Raw genomic sequence first — 19,173 nt, 5'->3', positions numbered from 1 at the left:
TATTTGGAGTTAATATTTTTGTAATTTAACATGTGTATTTTAACAATGAGATATTAGCGTGCTTTGAAAAGTGCATGAAAAATTATTCTAAGAATAACAAAAGTTTTAAATTCACAAATTGCCTTATGATTGAACAATAGTATGGGGACTCATGAGTCTTGGTTTAAGTTTAAATAATAAAAAAAATATTTGTTATTTAATCCTTATTTTATCAGTAGATTTTTTTAGTTCTTAAAATATATTATACGATGAGAATAAATATTATTATGAATAATTAATCAATTGTGAATATTCATTAAAAGTATGAATATTCATAATTCATGAACGAAGAACCTTCATTATAATTAACAAAACATTCATGAACTAGAAGTATTAATATTTTGATTTTCAAGTTTTGTAAACAGGTATTTTGGATAAGTAAAATAGAAGCTAATATTTTTCTTGAGTTATTCTCTCTTTATTGTTGGTGTTTATAAATACTTGTTTTTTATTCTTTTTCCTTATATTTTAAGTTCAGTTTTTATAAAGAAATATTGAGTGTAATTTTTTTGAATTCCGAACTTTGTTTAGAAATACATGTGAAACAAGATGGCGTTATTAAAGGCTTAAGAGACTTGGTAAAGTAAGTTTTTCGCTTCAAGTGAAGAATAATGAAAAATTAAAGATAAAAAATTGATTATCAACAGTAACAAAACTTGATCAATTTTAAAATGTTTCAATAATTAAAAACTCATTTTATTTTTAATTTAAACATATATATTTTATTTACTAGTATCCTTATTAGAACTTTAATTTAAAATTAATTGCGAGTTTGAATATATACCTTGGATGCATGCTTAGTTTTTACTAAATTTTTACTAAATTTGTCATGATATATATGTTCGCATATTTATAATCTAAACTTGAATGTTGTCTAATTTAATCTTGGGCATCTAATTTAATCAGTATGGTTTTTATTTTGTTAAACTAAACAATCTTTAGTCACTATATTTAATATTAGTTTTGGATTACATGTTACGTAGCCAGAAGGCTCATGGCAGTTGCAATGATGAACTAATGACTTTAGGATAAGACTATAGTGCAAATATTACTTGGATTTGAGCCACGTGCGGGCAGCTTGGTACGTACTTGTTCATATTTGATCAAGGGCATATCTATCTTAGGTCCTCTTTACTCTATGAACTTTTTTTATGAGGACGGTTCCTGGGTGTATTCACTATTCACTGTTACGGTCGAAACTTTTCTCACATGGCTCCTTTGAAAAGTGAATCCAGCTAGGAAATGTCACTTTAATGGTTGCCTTACTGATATCGCCTCTTAGATTAGATTTAAATAAATAAATAAAAAAAGGCACAGAAGCCATTTCTTTCTTCGTTCTCGCCAATGCGTCATAGACAACATGAATGAACTTGAAGTCCAAGAGCATGTTTGGCACTGTAGTAGTAGTTATTTTTTAAATAACTTTTCGTGCTGAAATACATGTCAATGATATTTTTTTATTTTTTAAAAATCATTTTTAACATCAGCACATCAAAACGATCCAAAAGGTACAAACCACACTCAATTTTAGCAAAAAAAAAATTTAAAATTTGGTCAAACACAGGTTCAACCACAGAGCCAAACAAGCTTTAAGACTTGTACCTGCTTTTGTTCAAGGAACTTTTTTTGTCTTTTCAATTATTATTATTATTATTTGCACATTAAATGGTGTAAATACTCTTTAGAAAAAAAATTAGCTTTTTAAAAAGAAGCTTTTTCATCTTTTTATTTTTGGCATGGTGAAATAACATAGTTACCTTTAAACTAAAAAATGACTAATGCTAGTGTTCAAGGGCATTTTCATTGTTTGGTAATTAATAAATATAAATATAATTAAAAAAAAAAAGTTGAAGACACGTTGTACATGTAAGCATTCATAAGGTCATCTGGTAACCAAACACAACCTTTCAAGGTGACATTGGAATAGTCACGGTGGCCCCTTCATGATTAGATGGTTCGCGTGACCAACAACTCGGTTTAGCGTATGTGGCTTTTTTCTTTCTTTCTTTTCTCTTGTCTCTTTGATTTTCACACATGACCCTTCAAAATTTCAAGGCATCCCTACAATTGTTTTCTCTTTCAAATTTAATTCATCTTCTTTTGATTACTATTTATTTTATATATAATAATTTATAAAATGAGATTTTTTTTCAATCTCATCCTCCTTTAATTTTTTTTTCATATGTCAGATTTGGTCTTAATTCTTTTTATTGTTATTTGTTTTATATAAGATAATTTTTAAAATGAATTGTTTTTTGCGATTTCATCCTCCTTCAGTTTTTTTCCTATCAGATTTGATCTTCATTATTTTGATTATTATTTTTTTTTCTTTGATAGATTTTTTAAAAGGATATTTTTCTTCATGTTCATCGTTCAAAATGAAATTGATAAAGAATTGAGCTTATTGGTTAAGCCCAAATCTAGAATTTTACAGGTTATGAATTTGAGAAATTAGCTCGGATTTAAGATTTTCATATGAGTTTAATTGTTTTTTAAAAAAAAAAACTTATATTTTGTCAGTTTCATCTTTCAACATTTATTTAATTAGAGATTAGACTTTTTTTTATTTCTTTCTATTGAATTATTTTTTATTAATTTTGAAAATGACATAGGTTATCATGCCTTTTAACATTAGGTTGTTTGGTAATCAAGCTTCTTAGTTTTATTCAATTTGTTTTTAATGGGATTAACCCAATATCACAACAAGGTTGCAAGTTTTGCATGCTAACTCAGGTGGACTTAAGTCATGTTTTTTTTTAGCCTTTTTAAATTATATTTTTTTTTAATTTTATCCTTCAATATTTTACTTACTAGAGATTGAGCTTCAAATTTTTTTCATTTTACTTTTATGAAATTATCATGTTCTCATTTAATTTTTTTCTTTCTTATCAGATAAAATCTTTCAACTATTTTTTTTAAATGACTTTTTATTTTAATTTCATCCATCATTATTTGATTGATTAAAAATTAATTTTCGTGTTTTTTATTTTTCAATTTCTTTTCTATAAAGTTTTCTCAACTTTATACTCATGATTATAGGGTTAGTAGATTAAACTGGTATAATTTGAGTTTTTTTTTAAAAAAAAAACTTATTTTAAGATTGCTCTTTGTTGCTTGCTAGCTTCTTGAAGTCAAATAAATAAAGAAAAAAATAAAATAATACTAGAAGGGGAGAGTAGGGAGCTTGCTGTGGGGATTGCTCGAGTGGAAGAATGTGATTCATGGCATCTCTCGCCTCGGCAGCATCATCTTTGTACTGCACGCATGACGATTGCCAAGTATCCAACCAACAAACAAACAACCATGAGAGCACAAAGGATATTGTAAATAATGCTGGTGGATTTCTCTCGAATCATCATAACTGCTCCAAATCTTTGGAGCTCCGTCTCCAGTATGCTTTTTGTTGCGTTTTCGTAGATTCTTTGCCTACCTTGAATCTTGGATTTCTCTCCTTTCTATCAATCACAAACTGACACATAAATTTCTAGTTGAAAATCTGCCCTCTGACGCCATTGTCAATCAAAGAAACCTTGAACCAAGCACGAAAACAATGTGCACTCGCTACCATAGATCTTCCTTGTCAAGCATCCGAGTAACCCACGGACTGCCTAGTGGCTACTGTTAAAAAAGTTGTTTTGAAACTGTGGTTAATTGGAATATTTAAGTATAAAAGTAAAATAAAAAATGAATCTGAAAAAACTCTATTGTTTTTTTGAAATTCAAAACTCTCTGTGCTGTATAATAAAAATACAAAATTATTTTGTAGTTGATATAATAGTAAATGGAAGGCTAAATACACTGATTTGACCGAAATAAGATCTCAGATTGACATTTTAATACACCGATTTACCATAATAATAAATAGAGTCAATGGCGACTCCGCCGTGGAAAGAGCCGCTTCTTTCTTGCTTGATAGGATGGGCTTCCATTCACCACCGCAGACTAAAAAATAACTAGACGACATTTGGCCTGGAGAAGCCGAAAGGGTGGATGGGGACCTGGGATTTGCGTGGCACTATCATTTCATGGTCCCCCAGCTAAAAGAAAGGAGGGAGGTCCTATCTTGAAAATAAGGGGTGGACCCAGAACCCTCGTCTATGCTATTGCCATCTTAATCGACTGACACGTGTAATATATAATTCCAATTTAATATGTATAATTTAAATTTAAAGATAAATTAATTTTAAGTTATGCCATCCAAATTTTAAACAGTATGAAAATATAATTTTAAAATTAAAACATTCAAGCGTAACTTTTATGTTTTAAATTTATCAGATCAATTTTTTAATATATAAAAAAACACTAAACGTAATTAATATTTTTCTAGTAGAAATTTTTTTTAATTATATGGGAGTTAACTTGATGTGATCTAATCAACCAGACGAGTCCTGAAAAACTTTGGTAACTGATAAAAATATAATTTAACTAAAAACAATTCAAAACAGTTTTTTTAAAAAAAATAATAAGACGATAATATATTGAATTGACTCGGATCAACCCAAGTAAACTTTCTAAATCTGCAACCTAGATCATAAGTATTATTCAAGGATTAAGGCAACTTAACATCTAGGAAGAGGGATGAATTATGTGTATCATTAATTTTACAAGTATAACAAATTATTTCAAGTAAATGCAATAACCAATAATATAATTAAAATAATTAAAGAAAAGAGTTATGGAAGAGAATTTGCAAACTCAATTTAACGTGGTTCGGCAAACCTACATGTACACCTTGAATACCAAACTATACTTGGGTATTACAATTTAAAGTTCTAATATTTCTATACTTCACTAAATAGCACTTATAAGATATAAAGGTGTTTAAGTATAGTGATAATGAGATTGAATACTATTTATACTAGAATATAAAGCTTTAATAGCATAAACTAGAGTATGATCAAGGATTTATAATTTTGATGTTGTTTTACTCTTATAATAGCTTGTATGTCATATATGTTCGGATTCTCTTTCTAATTTTGTAATTAGACAAGCTATATATATAAGAAAAATTAGTCATTTATAGTCGTTACAGTCCCACTAGCAACTAAAATGGTCTACTAGTTTAGATTAGTCAAGCCAATTGGTCAACCAGTTCCTCAAAAATTCTCAATTGTTCATCACTAAAAAATAAGCGATTGACTAGTTCATTTGATAATCTCAAATAATCGACAGGTTCATGCAAAATTTTAGATTTAACAGTTTAATCTAAATGAATTTTTAGAACCGTCTAACTTATATTTTATATGATTATTATCAATTCTTTAACGCATGCAGAGTGAAAATGTATAAATTCATTTTAATTGTGTCACCAAGTAAGATATAAAGATTAATATTTAATCACTAAAATGAACATTTATTATAAGTCTTCACTTTGCTCTCTTCTTGGATTTCGAGATTGAGTTCTTTACATAATCCATCATGTTTGTTGATATGTTCTTTGTATAAAACATGTTTAAAGCTTATTCTCAATCAGGCATATTATTAGTTTATTTTTTATTTTATTGTTATCATCAAAATATATAAAAATATGAATGTGTGATTCTAAAGGTCAACAATAAAACCATGATAATCCTATAAAGAGAAATTGAAACAAATTATAAAGTTCAATTCCTAATAAACTCATTTTTGAATGATGGAATCGAGAAAAACTTAATCTAAAAAAATAGCATAATAAAACAACCTAGGTCTATATGGGGTGACTCGCAAAACTCGTGATACAGGTCATAAAACTATGATAACTTCATAGAAAACAAACTGAAACAAATAACAAAGCATAATTCATAATCAATTAAATGTTGAAGTGTTGAATGATGAAACTGAAAAAAAAAATATCAATTAAAAAATAGACAAATTTTTTTTTAATCAATTAAGTTAACTCGCCAAACCTGTGATATGAGCCATAAGACTAAAATAACCATAAAGAAAGCAAACCACTACAAATTATGAAGTTCAATCTCCAATAAACCAAGTGTTGAAGGATGAAATTAAAAACAAAAATAAAAACATTGTTTTTTAAAAAAAAAACAACAAAAAAAAACATTATTCATGAAATGAAACGGATGGAATGGAACTGAAACATCTAGAATTTGAATGAAAAATCTAGAATGGATCGAGATTCAGAGCGAGATAAAATTTTTCTCAGGTTGTTTTATTTTTTGAAATGATACAAGATATATTGGTCATTCCGAGCGAAACAAAACAAAATTGACAACTTTGCATTTAAGTAGTCAAGGATGATAATTTAATCCAAACATGACTTGAATTCGTGGATAATTACCTTATTTGATGGGTAATATATAATATGAATATTATTAAACCCGACTCAAACCTAACTCTATATATATTACTATTTTTTAATATTAAATAATGGTGGAATAATAGATATCCACATAATACCCAAAACACGATGGATAAAATATGAATTTCTAATTTTTTTACAAGTAAATAATAATGAAAAGAGTGTGTGTGTGTGTGCGCGCGCGTGTGTGTGTCTATATATATTCATTTACATCCTTACAAGTGGCTAACAAGTGTCTCCCAGGCAAAAATTATTGGGCAAGGCCATGCTAGGTGTAAAAGGACGTATAGAGACGATGTCGTGTTAAATGACTTTAATAAAAATATAGCTGGTTGGTTGGTCCTTAGCAGCATAGTTATGAAACCTGACTCGGCCTGACCTCACAAGTTAACCTGGAACTTGGGTGACCCGGGTTCTTGGTCGATTTCAAATAGGCAAAACTTGGGCCTGTAGCTTGAGCAAACCTAACAATCCACTAGGTCAACTCGAAACTCGGGTGACCCAACGTAATTCAGGTAAGACCCAAGTTTTTTTAAAAACATTTTCTTAATAAACCCAAAAAACATTACTTAATTTATGAATACTCTGCCTCACAATTTTTTTATAACCTACATCCACATGGATTGTTTCTTAACTTTTCGATGTGGGGTAACTATACTACACTTCATATTTCTTTTTTATATCCTACATTCACATGACTTATTTTTTAACTTTTTAATATGTGATAACTATACTGCATTTCATGCCTTATATATTTTATATATATATATATATAACCTACATTCACATACATTGTTTCATATTTTTTTTTATGTGAGGTAACTATATGTGGCTATATCTAAATGAATTATTTCTTAAATTTTTTATGTGGGATTAGTATATTACACCTCACATATCTTTTTTATAGTTTACAGTCACATGGACTGTTTCTTAGCTTTTTATAAATTTTTGGTGTGGGATAGCTATATATAGTATATATCCACATAGATTGCTTCTTAACTTTTCAATGTGAGATAATTATATTGCACCTCACAATTGTTTTTTTTATAGTTTACATCCACATGAATTATTTCTTTACTTTTCAATGTAAGATAACTATACTACATTTTATCCCTTATATTTTTTTTACAGATTACATTTATATGCATTGTTTCAAATCTTTTTTCATGTGAGATATTAAAATTTCAAATATATTTTTTTAATTTTTCGGGTTGACCCGGGTTAACCTATGTTACTCGAGATCCAACCTCTTGGCCGAGTCAATCCCCGAGTCAAGTTTAATAACGATATTTAGTAGAAAGAAAAATGTATGTAGAGAATGGTAATAAAAAGAAAGCTCGACTAAAGTCTCTTGATCAAATTCTTAATATATTTTCTTGGTTAGTAGAAGCGTAAAGATTTTAGTTATTATTAATAATCATATCATTGAATCAAAAGCGTAAAGATTTTAGTTATTATATAATTATTATTAATAATTATATCATGATGGCTCGAGTTGATTTTGTTTATTTTTTTAATTGAGTTTCATAATTTTTTTATTTACTTTTTATGGGGTTATCTCGATCTCATGACCCGAGTTAGTGGTTAGCAAGTTGAATCGAGTTGACTCGGTTTGTTTTTTTTTGTCTTTTTTTAATTGAATTTTTTTCAATTTCACCCTTGAACAACTCAATCTTTTTTCATGTTTTTTTCAATTCATCCTTCAATATTAGATTTGGTAATAAAATTTCATAATTTTTTTTAATTTGCTTTTTGTGGAGTTATCTCAGTTTCATGGATTTAATTTTTTTTTTAAATTTCAACATTTAACATTAGATATGTTGGAAGTGAAGCTTTGTAATTTTCTTTTTATTTACTTTTTATAAAGTTATATTAGTCTCATGATTCAAGTTGTGGGTCTAAAAAGTTAGGTCGGGCTGACTTGAGTTTTTTTTTTGTTTTTTTAATTGATTTGTTTTTTACTTCATCCATCAATATTAAGTTGGTTGGAAATTCAGTTTTATAATTTTTTTTATTTGTTTTCTATGAGTTTATCTCAATCTTATCATTCAAATTGAGGGTTTGACAGATTAATTCTGATAGGTTTTTTTAATTAATCTTTTTTATTTTATTCTTCAATATTAAAAACTAGTTTTTATAATTTATTTCTGTATGTTTTTTATAAAGTTATTAGAATCTTATGATCCAAGTTAAAATAATATATTATCATCTCAATATTAAAAAAAAATATCGTTGAATGTATTGTTGTATTAATATTTTAAAAAATATATAATTTAATATTATAATTATTTTTTTTATTAAAAAACTATTAGCGATGCTTAAACGTTTTTTATGTTAAAAAAATTGATTTCACCCGGAGCTATAAAACGACTACTGCTGATAATACTATCTCACAATGAATTGAATTAAACTCAATCATATCTGCAATTCTGCGAATTAGGAATAATATTATATACCTCCCACTAGAGTCATCCTCCGCTTGCTCATATCCAATTTTTCTGACTGATTCAACCTCCACAAACACCCCCCCCCCTCTCTGCTTTGCTCTGGTTTGTAATCTTCTCGTTCTCCCTCTTTATTAATTTGTTTGCTTTAATCGGATATGTTTATTGCTTCTTGGATGCTAAAGCGAAGGCAGATTTATTAGTTTCTGTTTTACCGAGTTTTGTGTTTATGCTTCAATTTTATGGATTGTGCTTTTGCTATTTCTACATACACGATAAATCTCGTTTAAATCTACGCCGCGTTGTGTGTGTTGGCAGTGTAGGATTTTGCAAAAGAGACGCTGAGCGTGCGTGCGTGCTGTTTGGCTTTGGTGATTATGTGTGTGAGAGAGAGATGTCATTTTATTGGCATTTATGGAATTTGCTTGCATCCAGACATGCTTTTTGCAAGTCTGTTAGCACCTACCTAGCTTAATGCTTAGAACTCTTTCGGCTTTATTTGTTGCTCTCATTTGCTCTCCATGATCCACTACCGTCTTCATTGTTGTTTTAGCTCTATGCTCTGGTTTTAGTGCAAAAGCTCTTGTATAATCTTTGATTCTAGTTACCTATCTGGTATTTCTCAAGTTCTGCTGCTATTTTATAGGATGAAAACTTCCTCGACTACTTTGGAATCCTCTACAAGCTTCTTCTACTCACTTACATTGTCAAGGGATAAGTGTGGAGGTTTTCAAGCTCAATGTTTTCATTGGATAAGCATTGGTTACATGTACCAAAATCCTGGTTGCGGTATACCTGAGCATAACTTGCTTTAATTTTTTATTGAAGTTATCTAGTTCCAGGGTACTCTATATATACTCTCTTTTGTGTTTTAACTGTTACATCCCCTCCACTTTGGAGCCTCACTGGCTGTAGAGCTCATACAAAATTTGAACTCTGATGTAGGTGAAGTGTAATCAAAGTTTCTTACGCGTTGCTGATGTGTGAAATAAAAGAGAGTGATGGCAGCAGCAGAAGCCGGGGCTGTATGGCAAAGAACAGCTAATCGCTGTTTTGTTCAAGAAGATGCCAAAAGAGCTCCCAAGCTAGCTTGTTGCCAATCATCATCCTCATCATCTAAGTAATTGGATGGATAACCAACAAGTGCAGCAGATATGCCAGATCAATCTTCTGTAGGTTTCATGCCCCCAAAAACGAATCCCTCATATTACAGTCTACCCCCTGATACAAGTTGGTGGCTTCAACTGCAACCTAGCTATGGGTACCAAAAATGTTTAACACGTGAGCAGTTGAATGCTTTGGAAACTGAGCTGGAAAGCTTGAGAGCTAACATTGTAGACTCACCCTCTAAAAATGAGATTTGTAAACAAGATGACGAGGACAACATGTTTCTGGATGGTAGCAAGAATAGCGAGTCATCTCTTGATATATACTGTAGGATCTCTGCTGATTATATGAAGAAAGATTGTGATGTTAAGAAACAAGAGCTAAGGGCTTTATATGTCAAGGACTTTCAAGAATTTAATGAGCTTAAGGATGCAAGGAAGAACTCCAAGTTGATGGAGATGGATCTTACTGGATGGCCCGAATCACAAAAGGACAATGAGTATGGCTTTGATCCAGAATCATCTTGGATTGGGAGTGAAAAGAATATGCCATGGTGGCGCAAAACAGATAAAGATGATTTGGCCTCCCTGGTTGCACAGAAGTCACTTGATTATATTGGGAATTGTGACCTTCCCCCACCTCAAAAGGTTCACATCAGGAAATACCCATATGCTCATTCTGGATCTTTTCAGCATGATAATACACTGGCATCATCTTTGGATTGGAAGGCACAAATTGGCTGTATCTCCTCAGCAACTGGTCATGTGCAGGGCTGTCCCAAATCTGAAGGCATGCCTGGAAAACAAAGAGGTTCAACTGAAGGGCAATCACTAAGTGGTTCTGACAAGGCATGCAGGTATTTCTTAGATCATGTCTTCTGGTGGTATTTGTTCTCCATTAGTTCTGTACAATATATAAATGTGTCAATCTATTGTTCAAACACAACATGGTTTTGATCAGTCATCCAGGTTTTCTCTGAGCTTATATCTTGTGGTGATATTTATTGGATGAATATTGGAACACTTCTCCTATTATTTTGCTGCACTACCTCTGCTATTATTTTGTAAAAAAAAGAAGAATTTAATAGCCAAATATAGCTGTTTATCAACATGTAAATACTTCTATTTGCGTGTTTGCTACTCATCCATGGTGTTCAAATTTCTTACCTCCAAAAAAAATGAAAGAATTCTAATTCTAAAAGGTTGAGTAAATAAAAAATCCGATTGATTATTTAATATGCCATGCTTAGCGTGTGATTCGTTGGTTTTTCAAAGGTCAAGATAAAAAAAAAAAAATAAAGACCAATGCATACTATGAACTAATGAATTCTTAAGTATAAAGCGACAATGAACTCATTGCTTCACATTATGTGGATCTGGATTTAAAAAAGAAGAAGTCAAAGTCATGCTACTCATCCATGGTGTTCAAATTTCTTATATTTGTTCTTGAATAAGTTTGCCTGATATGTAAATGCATCAATTTATTGGCCAAATATCTCTACACTTGTCCTATTATTTTGCTGCACTACTTCTCTGCTATTATGTTGTAAAAAAAGGCTATTGTAGCAGTTTACTAACATACAATACTTCTATTTGCATGTATGCTACTCATCCATGATGGTCAAATTTCTTACCTGCAACCTGAAATGAAGTTATGCAGCAACTATTAAGGAAGCTGCAGAAATTGGACAAATTTCTGAGAATGATCCTTGCAAGGCTCAACTACTGGAAGCACTCCGTCATTCTCAGACACGTGCAAGGGAAGCTGAGCAGGTAGCAAAGCAAGCATGTGCTGAGAAGGAGCATATTGTCAAACTCTTCTTCAAACAAGCCTCTCAACTCTTTGCCTATAAGCAGTGGTTCCAACTGCTGCAGCTCGAAACCCTTTACTACCAGATGAAAAACAGCGACCAGCCAATTTCTAATCTCTTCCCTGTAGTTCTTCCATGGATTCCTCAAAAAGGTAGGAAACTGTGCAAGAGCTGGCAAAAGTCATCGAAGGGTAACCGAGGCAAGGAAAGTCATCCAAAGCATGATGTTGGCAAGTATGCTGTTGCTTTTGCATTAGGGTTGAGTCTTGTTGGTGCTGGGTTGCTTCTGGGATGGACAGTTGGTTGGGTGCTGCCTTTCTAGAGTATCAGCCAAATTCCCCCCTTGTGAAAATTGATTTACAAGGAAACATTTGTTTCCATGTATGTATTTTTTTTTTTTTTGTTCTTTGTCCGATGTCCTGATGTGTGGAGCTGTTCGTGTGTATATTTTGAGTTGATTGTGTTCTGGGTCCAGAAGATCTCATCAATCATATCTTTTGGTGATCATCTGTATATTTGATTGAACTTTAGTATCGATCTAGTATTCGTGTTGCTATCTCTCTCTCTCTCTCTCTCTCTCTCTCCCCATCCAATGTTGTGGTGGTCAGAAAATGTGTATGGGAGCCTTTTTGGTTGCGTTTTGAAAGTGTTTGCAGCTTGAAAAAATATCAAATTAATAGTTTTTTTAATATTTTATAAAAGATTTGACGCATAAATGTTAAAAATAATAAAAAAACAAATTAAAAAAAATATTTAAATATATTTTAAAATAAAAAAATATTTTTTAAAAATACGCGTTATTATAGAAGGTGGTATGGTGGGTTAAAAAGTGAGGCGGTGGTTTGGTGGAGAACTTAAAAACTAGAGCAGGAAGCCTCTTGTACAACAGCCAGGATTCATGTCCCGACTCTTCTGTTTATGGATTCATGAGTTGGTGGTTGTGTGCTTTAATGTTTTCTCAGTTTGAGAAAACTGAAAATTCTGGTTTTGGTGCCTGTCACGTGTGGTTATGGGAGTAGAAAGTAGAAAGTTTAGGGCTAAAAATTGCCTCTTTCTTCTTCTTCTTCTTCTTCTTCTTCTGTACCCGTCAATTTGTTTTTGGGTAGTTTTAAGGTGAAGCATAAAATAAAATTCATAATTGCATAAATGGCTGCATGAATACTATCTTTTTATGCAGTAGTCGTAATCTTCCGATAATAGCCCTTTGTTAATTTACGTCATTTCGGGTGCATGCTAAACTTCAATCCTAGGTTAGTTAGAAATCAATTCAATTTGGACCTACCAAATTCAAATAAAAGATTATAAATATTGTGGTTGGATTATTGAGTTATCACCTGAGCTTCAAATGTTTTTTTCATGGGTACCTGACCCCTCAGCTAAGAACTTCTGCAAATGCAATTTAATTAAGCCGCTTCACATTTATATCTACAATCCTTTTCCTATAGCTGTTCGGCATAATGTTTCTTAAAAATTTGAGAATTTTTTTGTTTAAAAATAATTTTTTAATATCGTTTTTAACGATCTAGGCTTAGAGGACAATGGCCCTTATATAAAAGTCCAACCAACTCAATTATCCGACCCACACTGGCCCGGCCTGAACACTCGAGGCTCCATCTGGCTTTAAAGAGAGGACCTGGATCCGTGCGAGTACCCATCGTCTTCAAAGTTCAAAGATCCTCCCAACTACATCAGAATTTTGGAGAGAGAGAAACAAAAATGCCGGTGATGGAAAAGTTGAGGATGTTCGTAGCGCAAGAGCCAGTGGTGGCTGCTTCTTGCCTGATTGCTGGTATCGGTAAGTTTTCTTCGTCAATTTGTTTTTCAATTCCGTCTTCAATTAATTTTTAATTAATGAGACTATGGTTCGTTAAGATTAGATAAGATTAACTAGTGAATAAAATGCTTAACAATCAATTTCATGTTGGTGGGATTTCCAATGTGAACTGTACCAAAACAGTATTAGGGACTTAGGGTTTCTCATTTCAATTTTCAATTCTTTTTTTCTAATATTTACTTTAATTGAATCGGTAAATGAATGTTTACGGTTCGCGTAGCAGATGATCACGTTCTGACTGAATATTCCTTGAGTTGCCAAATTCTAAATTTGCAGTAACTGTAAATATTCTACCGATCCATGTGGTGTTCTTGCTTATAAACTGGAGAGACCTTATGCAACGACAACATCCTACTTTATTGTACTCGATGGAGGCTTAATGTTTTTGGAAAATGGAAAAAAATCCCTAGTGCTTTCTTTAAACTTTTTCAAAATTTCAGGTCTCTTCCTTCCAGCTGTGGTGAGGCCCATTCTGGATTCCTTAGAAGGAAGCAAGCACGTCCCTGAAAAGCAGCCTTCCATTAGTGATGTGAGTATTTAGTTTTATAGCTCGTTATAATTGTTCCAATCCAAAAGATTGGAACAAATGTTTAGTCTCTGTACTACTTTTGGGTGGATTGTGTTTTGTACTAATATGCATAACTGAGCTCCTATTTTAGGTGTTAACCCCTCAATACCTGTGGATAATTTTAGCAATTAGCACTGCCCTAGGACCTGTGGATAGTTTTAGTAATTAGCACTGCACGGTCAAATTTTTCTTGATCATGGCATATTACTCATCCAGTAATGATCCTTGTTCTGAATAGATGAGCCTTGCTATAAGTATTGTTTTGTTGATACTCCGTGGTGTCTCAACTTGTTCGCCCACATTGATATAAATTCGAATATTTTGTCCAGACATGGCATTTTGATTAATTATATGAAAGGAAACAATTCTTGCTGGGTCTGATTGGGTTATGATGTGGATCTCTTGATCACGTGGTCAAGCAACCCCCAGTGACGTTGAAATACAACCCGGAAAGCTGAAAACCAGATTTGATAGAACTCTGACCTAAAGGTAACCATGTATCTAAGAACCAAAGGTATTATTAGAATAAACCTGAACCCAAAGATAACCATGTAACTAAGAACCCGAAGTATACGAATAACGTCACAAAGCCAGTAATCTTTGATAAGTCGGATGTACGATCTTTATCCCTGCAAGAAATGATGTTTTCCTGCAAACAATCAAAAGAAAGAAACTCTCATTTATTATCACCAAGCTACTGAAATTTGTAGCTCTAAAAACATTATATAGTCTCCTCTAAATAACTCTTATGTACCCTTTTTGGATTGCAAGCTAATAAAGTTAAACTAGGAATCAACTAACATAAGTCCAATAATGAAATAAATCCCTAAACAATGTCTAATGGGATAGAACAAATCCAAATTAAAAATAATTGTTTAATATCAAATAAATAAAATAGGATAATAAAAACAAAGTTTTCATGCTAGAATATCTCAATGTAGCCGAAATCTCCAAGCTCTTTTGAGTTGTGTTTTGGCTGAAATTTTTAGCTGGAATTCAACTAGGAAACTTTGTATTGATTGCTAGAATTTCTTTTCTTATATTGTATCCTCTTAGTCTCCTTGATATGCTAGGAATACCTGCAAAATAAGGAAAATAAACATAAGAGAAAGATCCTCTTAGATGCCGCCACATCAAGTCTATATGGGACATGGAATCCTTGCAAAGTATATATTCAATTCTTCAATGAATCCAAGCATTAGGAACCCTCTTAGCCCAAGTCTGTGCATAAGCTTAGAGCCTAAATAAGCCTCATTTAATTCCTTTTTCTGTCCAAAATTAACTCATTTCAGATCTGGATTGATTGGGCCGAAAAAAGCCAAGAAAGAATACTTTCTCGATGAATATATCAAAACAGTAACAACTTCAATCAATTTAAAAAATATGTTTCCAAACTCTGATTGACCTGAAATCTTACCACAATATAGCTCCATATATCTAGTATCTCGCTGTAAAATTTCAGCTCGACCCAATATATAGTTTGAGAGATATGCTCAATCTTGCAAAACTGGCCAGTAATCATTTTAAGGTAAAATTCAGACCTAGCTTGGTTTGTATCAGGTTACAGCTAATTGGTTGTTTGCATATTTTAACAAAATTTTGCATGGTTATGCATTTTCAATTTCCCTTCATTTGTTCTGTTTTTGTAAGTTTATGATTATATTTAGATGAAGAATGCATAAACCTGCTGAAACCACATGTCTAAATTATCAAAGCCTTGGAGGTTTGTTAGTACCTTGCAGGGACGTGTTGCATGCTTGATTTTGTTGTTTTAGGTGCTGTACTTAATTGGGCATCAAAGGGCTAAGCCAAGTTTGTGATAGTGAAAGGGCATTTAACATCCTTGAACCATCATCATGAGAATTTCCAACTATGCTATCGTTCCTTTATATGTTTTTGAGTATTGATGTCTCGCTTTTTTGCAGGTGCTTGCAGGTATGACAGGCAAAAGGCAGGGATGAATCATTTGTTGAAGCAAGTGGCAGAGTTTCAAACGTTCCCCCAGCCCTATTGTATTGTCACTCTTTTTTCCGAATCCTAACAGCGTGAAATAAGTCTTACCTTTTTACATGATGGAACCCTCATAAATATTGAATGTTGGGCATCAACCTGTTTTGTGTAAGCATATGAATGTTTTCTTGTCAAGTTGATTGCACTTTAAGCAAAGCTAGCTTCATTTTCCTCCAAAACTCATTTGTATTTTTATCAGCTGAATTTGAATCTCCTCATTACAGAGGCCGCAGGAGTGGATTCTTTAATATCTATATTAATATTAATATCATATGGGTATCATATTATTATGGGCTGCTAGCCACCGTAGCTTATGGTAATGATGAATAACTAAATTTTAAATTGTTTCTGTGATTCAACCGGTCAAATTACCAAGGAGAGACAATCAAAATGTTTCCAGCTATACAGATTGTAGCTGGCAAGCCCAGTTGAGGCAACCTGATCGACTGGTAATCTCTTCTATTTTCATATGCAAAATGTTGATGGTGGAGGGTGCGTGTACCAGCAGGATTTTAAGGGTAATGCTCTAAAATGTTTAACGCGGCTCACCGAAAGAAGATTCTAGTTGTTGGTCATGTACTGACTTCAATTCAATAGAAGTTTGGTTTGTAAACATCTGATAATTAAGAGATCGATAATGGGCAGGGGCTTGCGGTTTTAGGCAGTGCATGCAGAATATAAATGGCAGCGGTGATTTCATTCTTTATCTGAACACTTCTTGCATGTAGGACTGTTGCTCACTCTAAGCGAACCATCAAAAGTACATTTCAGTCTTCGCAAAAAGCTTTTACTGCTATTCATCAAAAAAGAAAAGAAAAGCTTGCACTCCTAATGCATTTGACAATACCATCAAATTGCTGCCATCTCCGACCACGTCACAAAAGGGTCCTGTAATTCTTTTGACTGATCAGATGAAGGTTGCAGGTGAAGGCCCTTCCAAAACCGGTGCAGATGACAGCATAGTAGGAGAACAAGCACGGGGCGGTGGGAAATGCCACAATAAAAACGTAATTTTCATTGAAAGAGAAATATCGAAGGTCGATAGAATATAGGACCATCCCTAGCGGTGTACAGATAATTAATTGGACTTTTTCTATCCTGTTGTGACCCCACGATATGTCAAATCAGAAGCCCGTGGTCTTTCTTCAGCTCCTTGCTCCTCCAAGGCACCACCTGCTTCAAGCCCTCGTAAACATTCGCCTGCAAAATGTCAACACAGTGGTTTCTTTATAGTAATCGAAGCTCGAATGGCTACTGTGCACACTGAAATTTATACTGACCACGCTCTTGGAGCCCACTCTAACAACCTACTCCAAGCAAAAGGCTAACATTATTGCACTTAGCAAGCTGCTTCGGCAGGTGAAATGGGACCTCTCCTGAATTATTTGTTCAAATTACCAGCAGAATTGAGGCTGTTCACTCATGGCCTTTTATGACTGTATAATTTTGTTGTTTTGTTATTTCACAAACTCATTTGTTAAACTTTAAAGAAGTGAAAAGCTAGTTTTAGAATGCGAAAAAAAAAAAATCTTTTGTGACTAATGAAGAGATTAGAAGAGGAAAATCGCTAGTTCCTGATATAAGAATCAGAATAGATTATTTTTTGCTCAAAGAGTACGGAAATTCTATTCTTTACTTGAGGAAAGGTAATTCCTAGTAATTCACTCAAGAATCGCACATAAGTAAGAATGATAGGAAATTTAGGAAGGTTAAGACGAGAACTAACCCAGAATTGAGACCTGGCATTAGAGACAGCAGAGAGACTCCCTGACCTAGTCATCTTGACGTTGTCGCTGCTACTGATCATCTCTTCCTCTTCATTGACGCAATGATCAGCAGGTTCCCTATCCACTGAAGATGGAAAGACATAACTACCCCCACCAGACTCTCTCTTACCCTTCAAACCCCTCCTTACCCAACTCCATGAACCCAGAAACCTGCCTTTCTCTTTGACTCTCCTCTTGCTAGGAACTACGGTGCCAAGCTGACCCTTCTCAGGACTACAACTGCGAAAGGACCCATAACATTCCCTTGATCTGATTATTCTGAACGAAGAAGACTGAAATCTTGATGACTTGCCCATGTAAGGACCCTCCAAGACTGTGGTGGGTGAAGATAGTTTGGTCATGTTGGTGTCTATTAACAGCCTCGGAGGTAACTCTAGGGACTTCTGTGGAAAGTTGATGGCCCTGGGGACCAGGGCGGTGCTCTCCCAGGGTTTGCCAGGCTCTTCCTCCCACCGAAATGGAACAGAGGCTGAAGTTTGGAGTGGTGGGGTTAGTGTCCCTGACCTCTCTGGTGACTGTAAATGTGCATGTGGTTTTGGCATCAGCAGTAGCCTTGGTGGTATGAAGATTGGCTCGTCTTCTGCCTCAGATGCCATGTCTCTTGTTTACACTCTCTCTCTCTCAAAATGCCTCTATATCTAGCAAGTCTGCACTATATGAAGAAGTTGTCTGTGCTTTAAGGGATCTGGCTTTTGTACTTGGGAGACAACAGGGAAAAGAAACAAGGTCCTTGTGATAAAAGGCCAGATTTCCTAGTTCCTAGTCATTACTCTCTTCATTGAACACAAAAGTTAGCACAGGAACATTTCTGAATTCACATTTGTTGTTTTATGTTTGCTTACCCCCCTCAGAATACTAATTAGGTTGGGTAAGTTTATGCTCAGCTTGTTTATATAGTATGGTTTGAGTTTTGTTATAATTATATATTTAAAAATATTTCTTAATTAATACACACCCATATTATGATATATGGTCCTTAAAATTATTATTTTTTTAAATTTTAGTTAAAAAAAAACCCATGATTTATAATTTTTTAAAAACCTATTTATAAATAAAAAATTTAATTGCAAAAGCGACTATAACTTTCGAAAAACATCATGAGTTATCCAGGCATTCATATGAGAGTACAGCAATTAAAGACACTAATAATTACCACCCAATTTTGATTGCTTTAAAATACATCTTATTAGGGTTGGCCCATCGTATTGGAGAAAAAGAAAAGCAAAGAAAAATAATTTGAAGGACATCCTCATGGTTAACTGCATGTGCATGAGCT

General features: G+C 33.0%; 3 protein-coding genes across 4 annotated transcripts; 2 read left to right on the top strand and 1 right to left on the bottom strand.

Annotated features, from left to right (window-relative positions):
• Positions 1-8,725: 8,725 nt before the first annotated feature.
• Positions 8,726-12,254, top strand: LOC133692404 (uncharacterized). Of its 2 annotated transcripts, none has more exons than XM_062113308.1 (4): positions 8,726-8,886; positions 9,428-9,570; positions 9,727-10,744; positions 11,540-12,254. In XM_062113308.1, the coding sequence occupies exons 3-4, from the start codon at positions 9,936-9,938 to the stop codon at positions 12,018-12,020; spliced, it is 1,290 nt and encodes a 429-aa protein (XP_061969292.1). In that variant the 5' UTR covers positions 8,726-8,886; positions 9,428-9,570; positions 9,727-9,935; the 3' UTR covers positions 12,021-12,254. The 2 variants fall into 2 exon arrangements, with proteins under 2 accessions (XP_061969292.1, XP_061969291.1); XM_062113307.1 differs by having other exon boundaries at positions 9,428-9,624.
• Positions 12,255-13,281: 1,027 nt separating this feature from the next.
• Positions 13,282-16,400, top strand: LOC133691110 (uncharacterized). The gene is made up of 3 exons (XM_062111449.1): positions 13,282-13,493; positions 13,973-14,061; positions 16,026-16,400. Exons 1-3 carry the CDS (start codon positions 13,415-13,417, stop codon positions 16,059-16,061), a joined length of 204 nt encoding a protein of 67 aa, XP_061967433.1. The 5' UTR covers positions 13,282-13,414; the 3' UTR covers positions 16,062-16,400.
• Positions 16,401-17,102: 702 nt separating this feature from the next.
• Positions 17,103-18,761, bottom strand: LOC133691109 (uncharacterized protein At4g00950). Its single transcript, XM_062111448.1, has 2 exons — positions 17,837-18,761; positions 17,103-17,310 (listed from the first exon to the last, which is right to left on the bottom strand). The coding sequence occupies exons 1-2, from the start codon at positions 18,491-18,493 to the stop codon at positions 17,230-17,232; spliced, it is 738 nt and encodes a 245-aa protein (XP_061967432.1). The 5' UTR covers positions 18,494-18,761; the 3' UTR covers positions 17,103-17,229.
• Between the last annotated feature and the right edge of the window lie 412 nt (positions 18,762-19,173).

Source organism: Populus nigra, chromosome 4, assembly GCF_951802175.1.
Source record: "Populus nigra chromosome 4, ddPopNigr1.1, whole genome shotgun sequence".
Classification (NCBI taxonomy): Eukaryota; Viridiplantae; Streptophyta; class Magnoliopsida; order Malpighiales; family Salicaceae; genus Populus; species Populus nigra.
This window is presented reverse-complemented; position numbering and strand designations above follow the sequence as displayed.

What these genes read in the sequence shown, in the direction of transcription:
- LOC133692404 (XM_062113308.1), top strand. Translation starts at nt 9,936, where the DNA reads ATGCCAGATCAATCTTCTGTAGGTTTCATGCCCCCAAAAACGAATCCC. An exon ending in GGTTCTGACAAGGCATGCAG is followed by an intron (nt 10,745 to 11,539) that starts GTATTTCTTAGA and finishes CCTGAAATGAAG; the next exon opens with TTATGCAGCAACTATTAAGG.
- LOC133691110 (XM_062111449.1), top strand. Translation starts at nt 13,415, where the DNA reads ATGCCGGTGATGGAAAAGTTGAGGATGTTCGTAGCGCAAGAGCCAGTG. An exon ending in TTGCCTGATTGCTGGTATCG is followed by an intron (nt 13,494 to 13,972) that starts GTAAGTTTTCTT and finishes TCAAAATTTCAG; the next exon opens with GTCTCTTCCTTCCAGCTGTG. An exon ending in AGCAGCCTTCCATTAGTGAT is followed by an intron (nt 14,062 to 16,025) that starts GTGAGTATTTAG and finishes GCTTTTTTGCAG; the next exon opens with GTGCTTGCAGGTATGACAGG.
- LOC133691109 (XM_062111448.1), bottom strand. Translation starts at nt 18,493, where the DNA reads ATGGCATCTGAGGCAGAAGACGAGCCAATCTTCATACCACCAAGGCTA. An exon ending in ATGCCAGGTCTCAATTCTGG is followed by an intron (nt 17,311 to 17,836) that starts GTTAGTTCTCGT and finishes GACATTTTGCAG; the next exon opens with GCGAATGTTTACGAGGGCTT.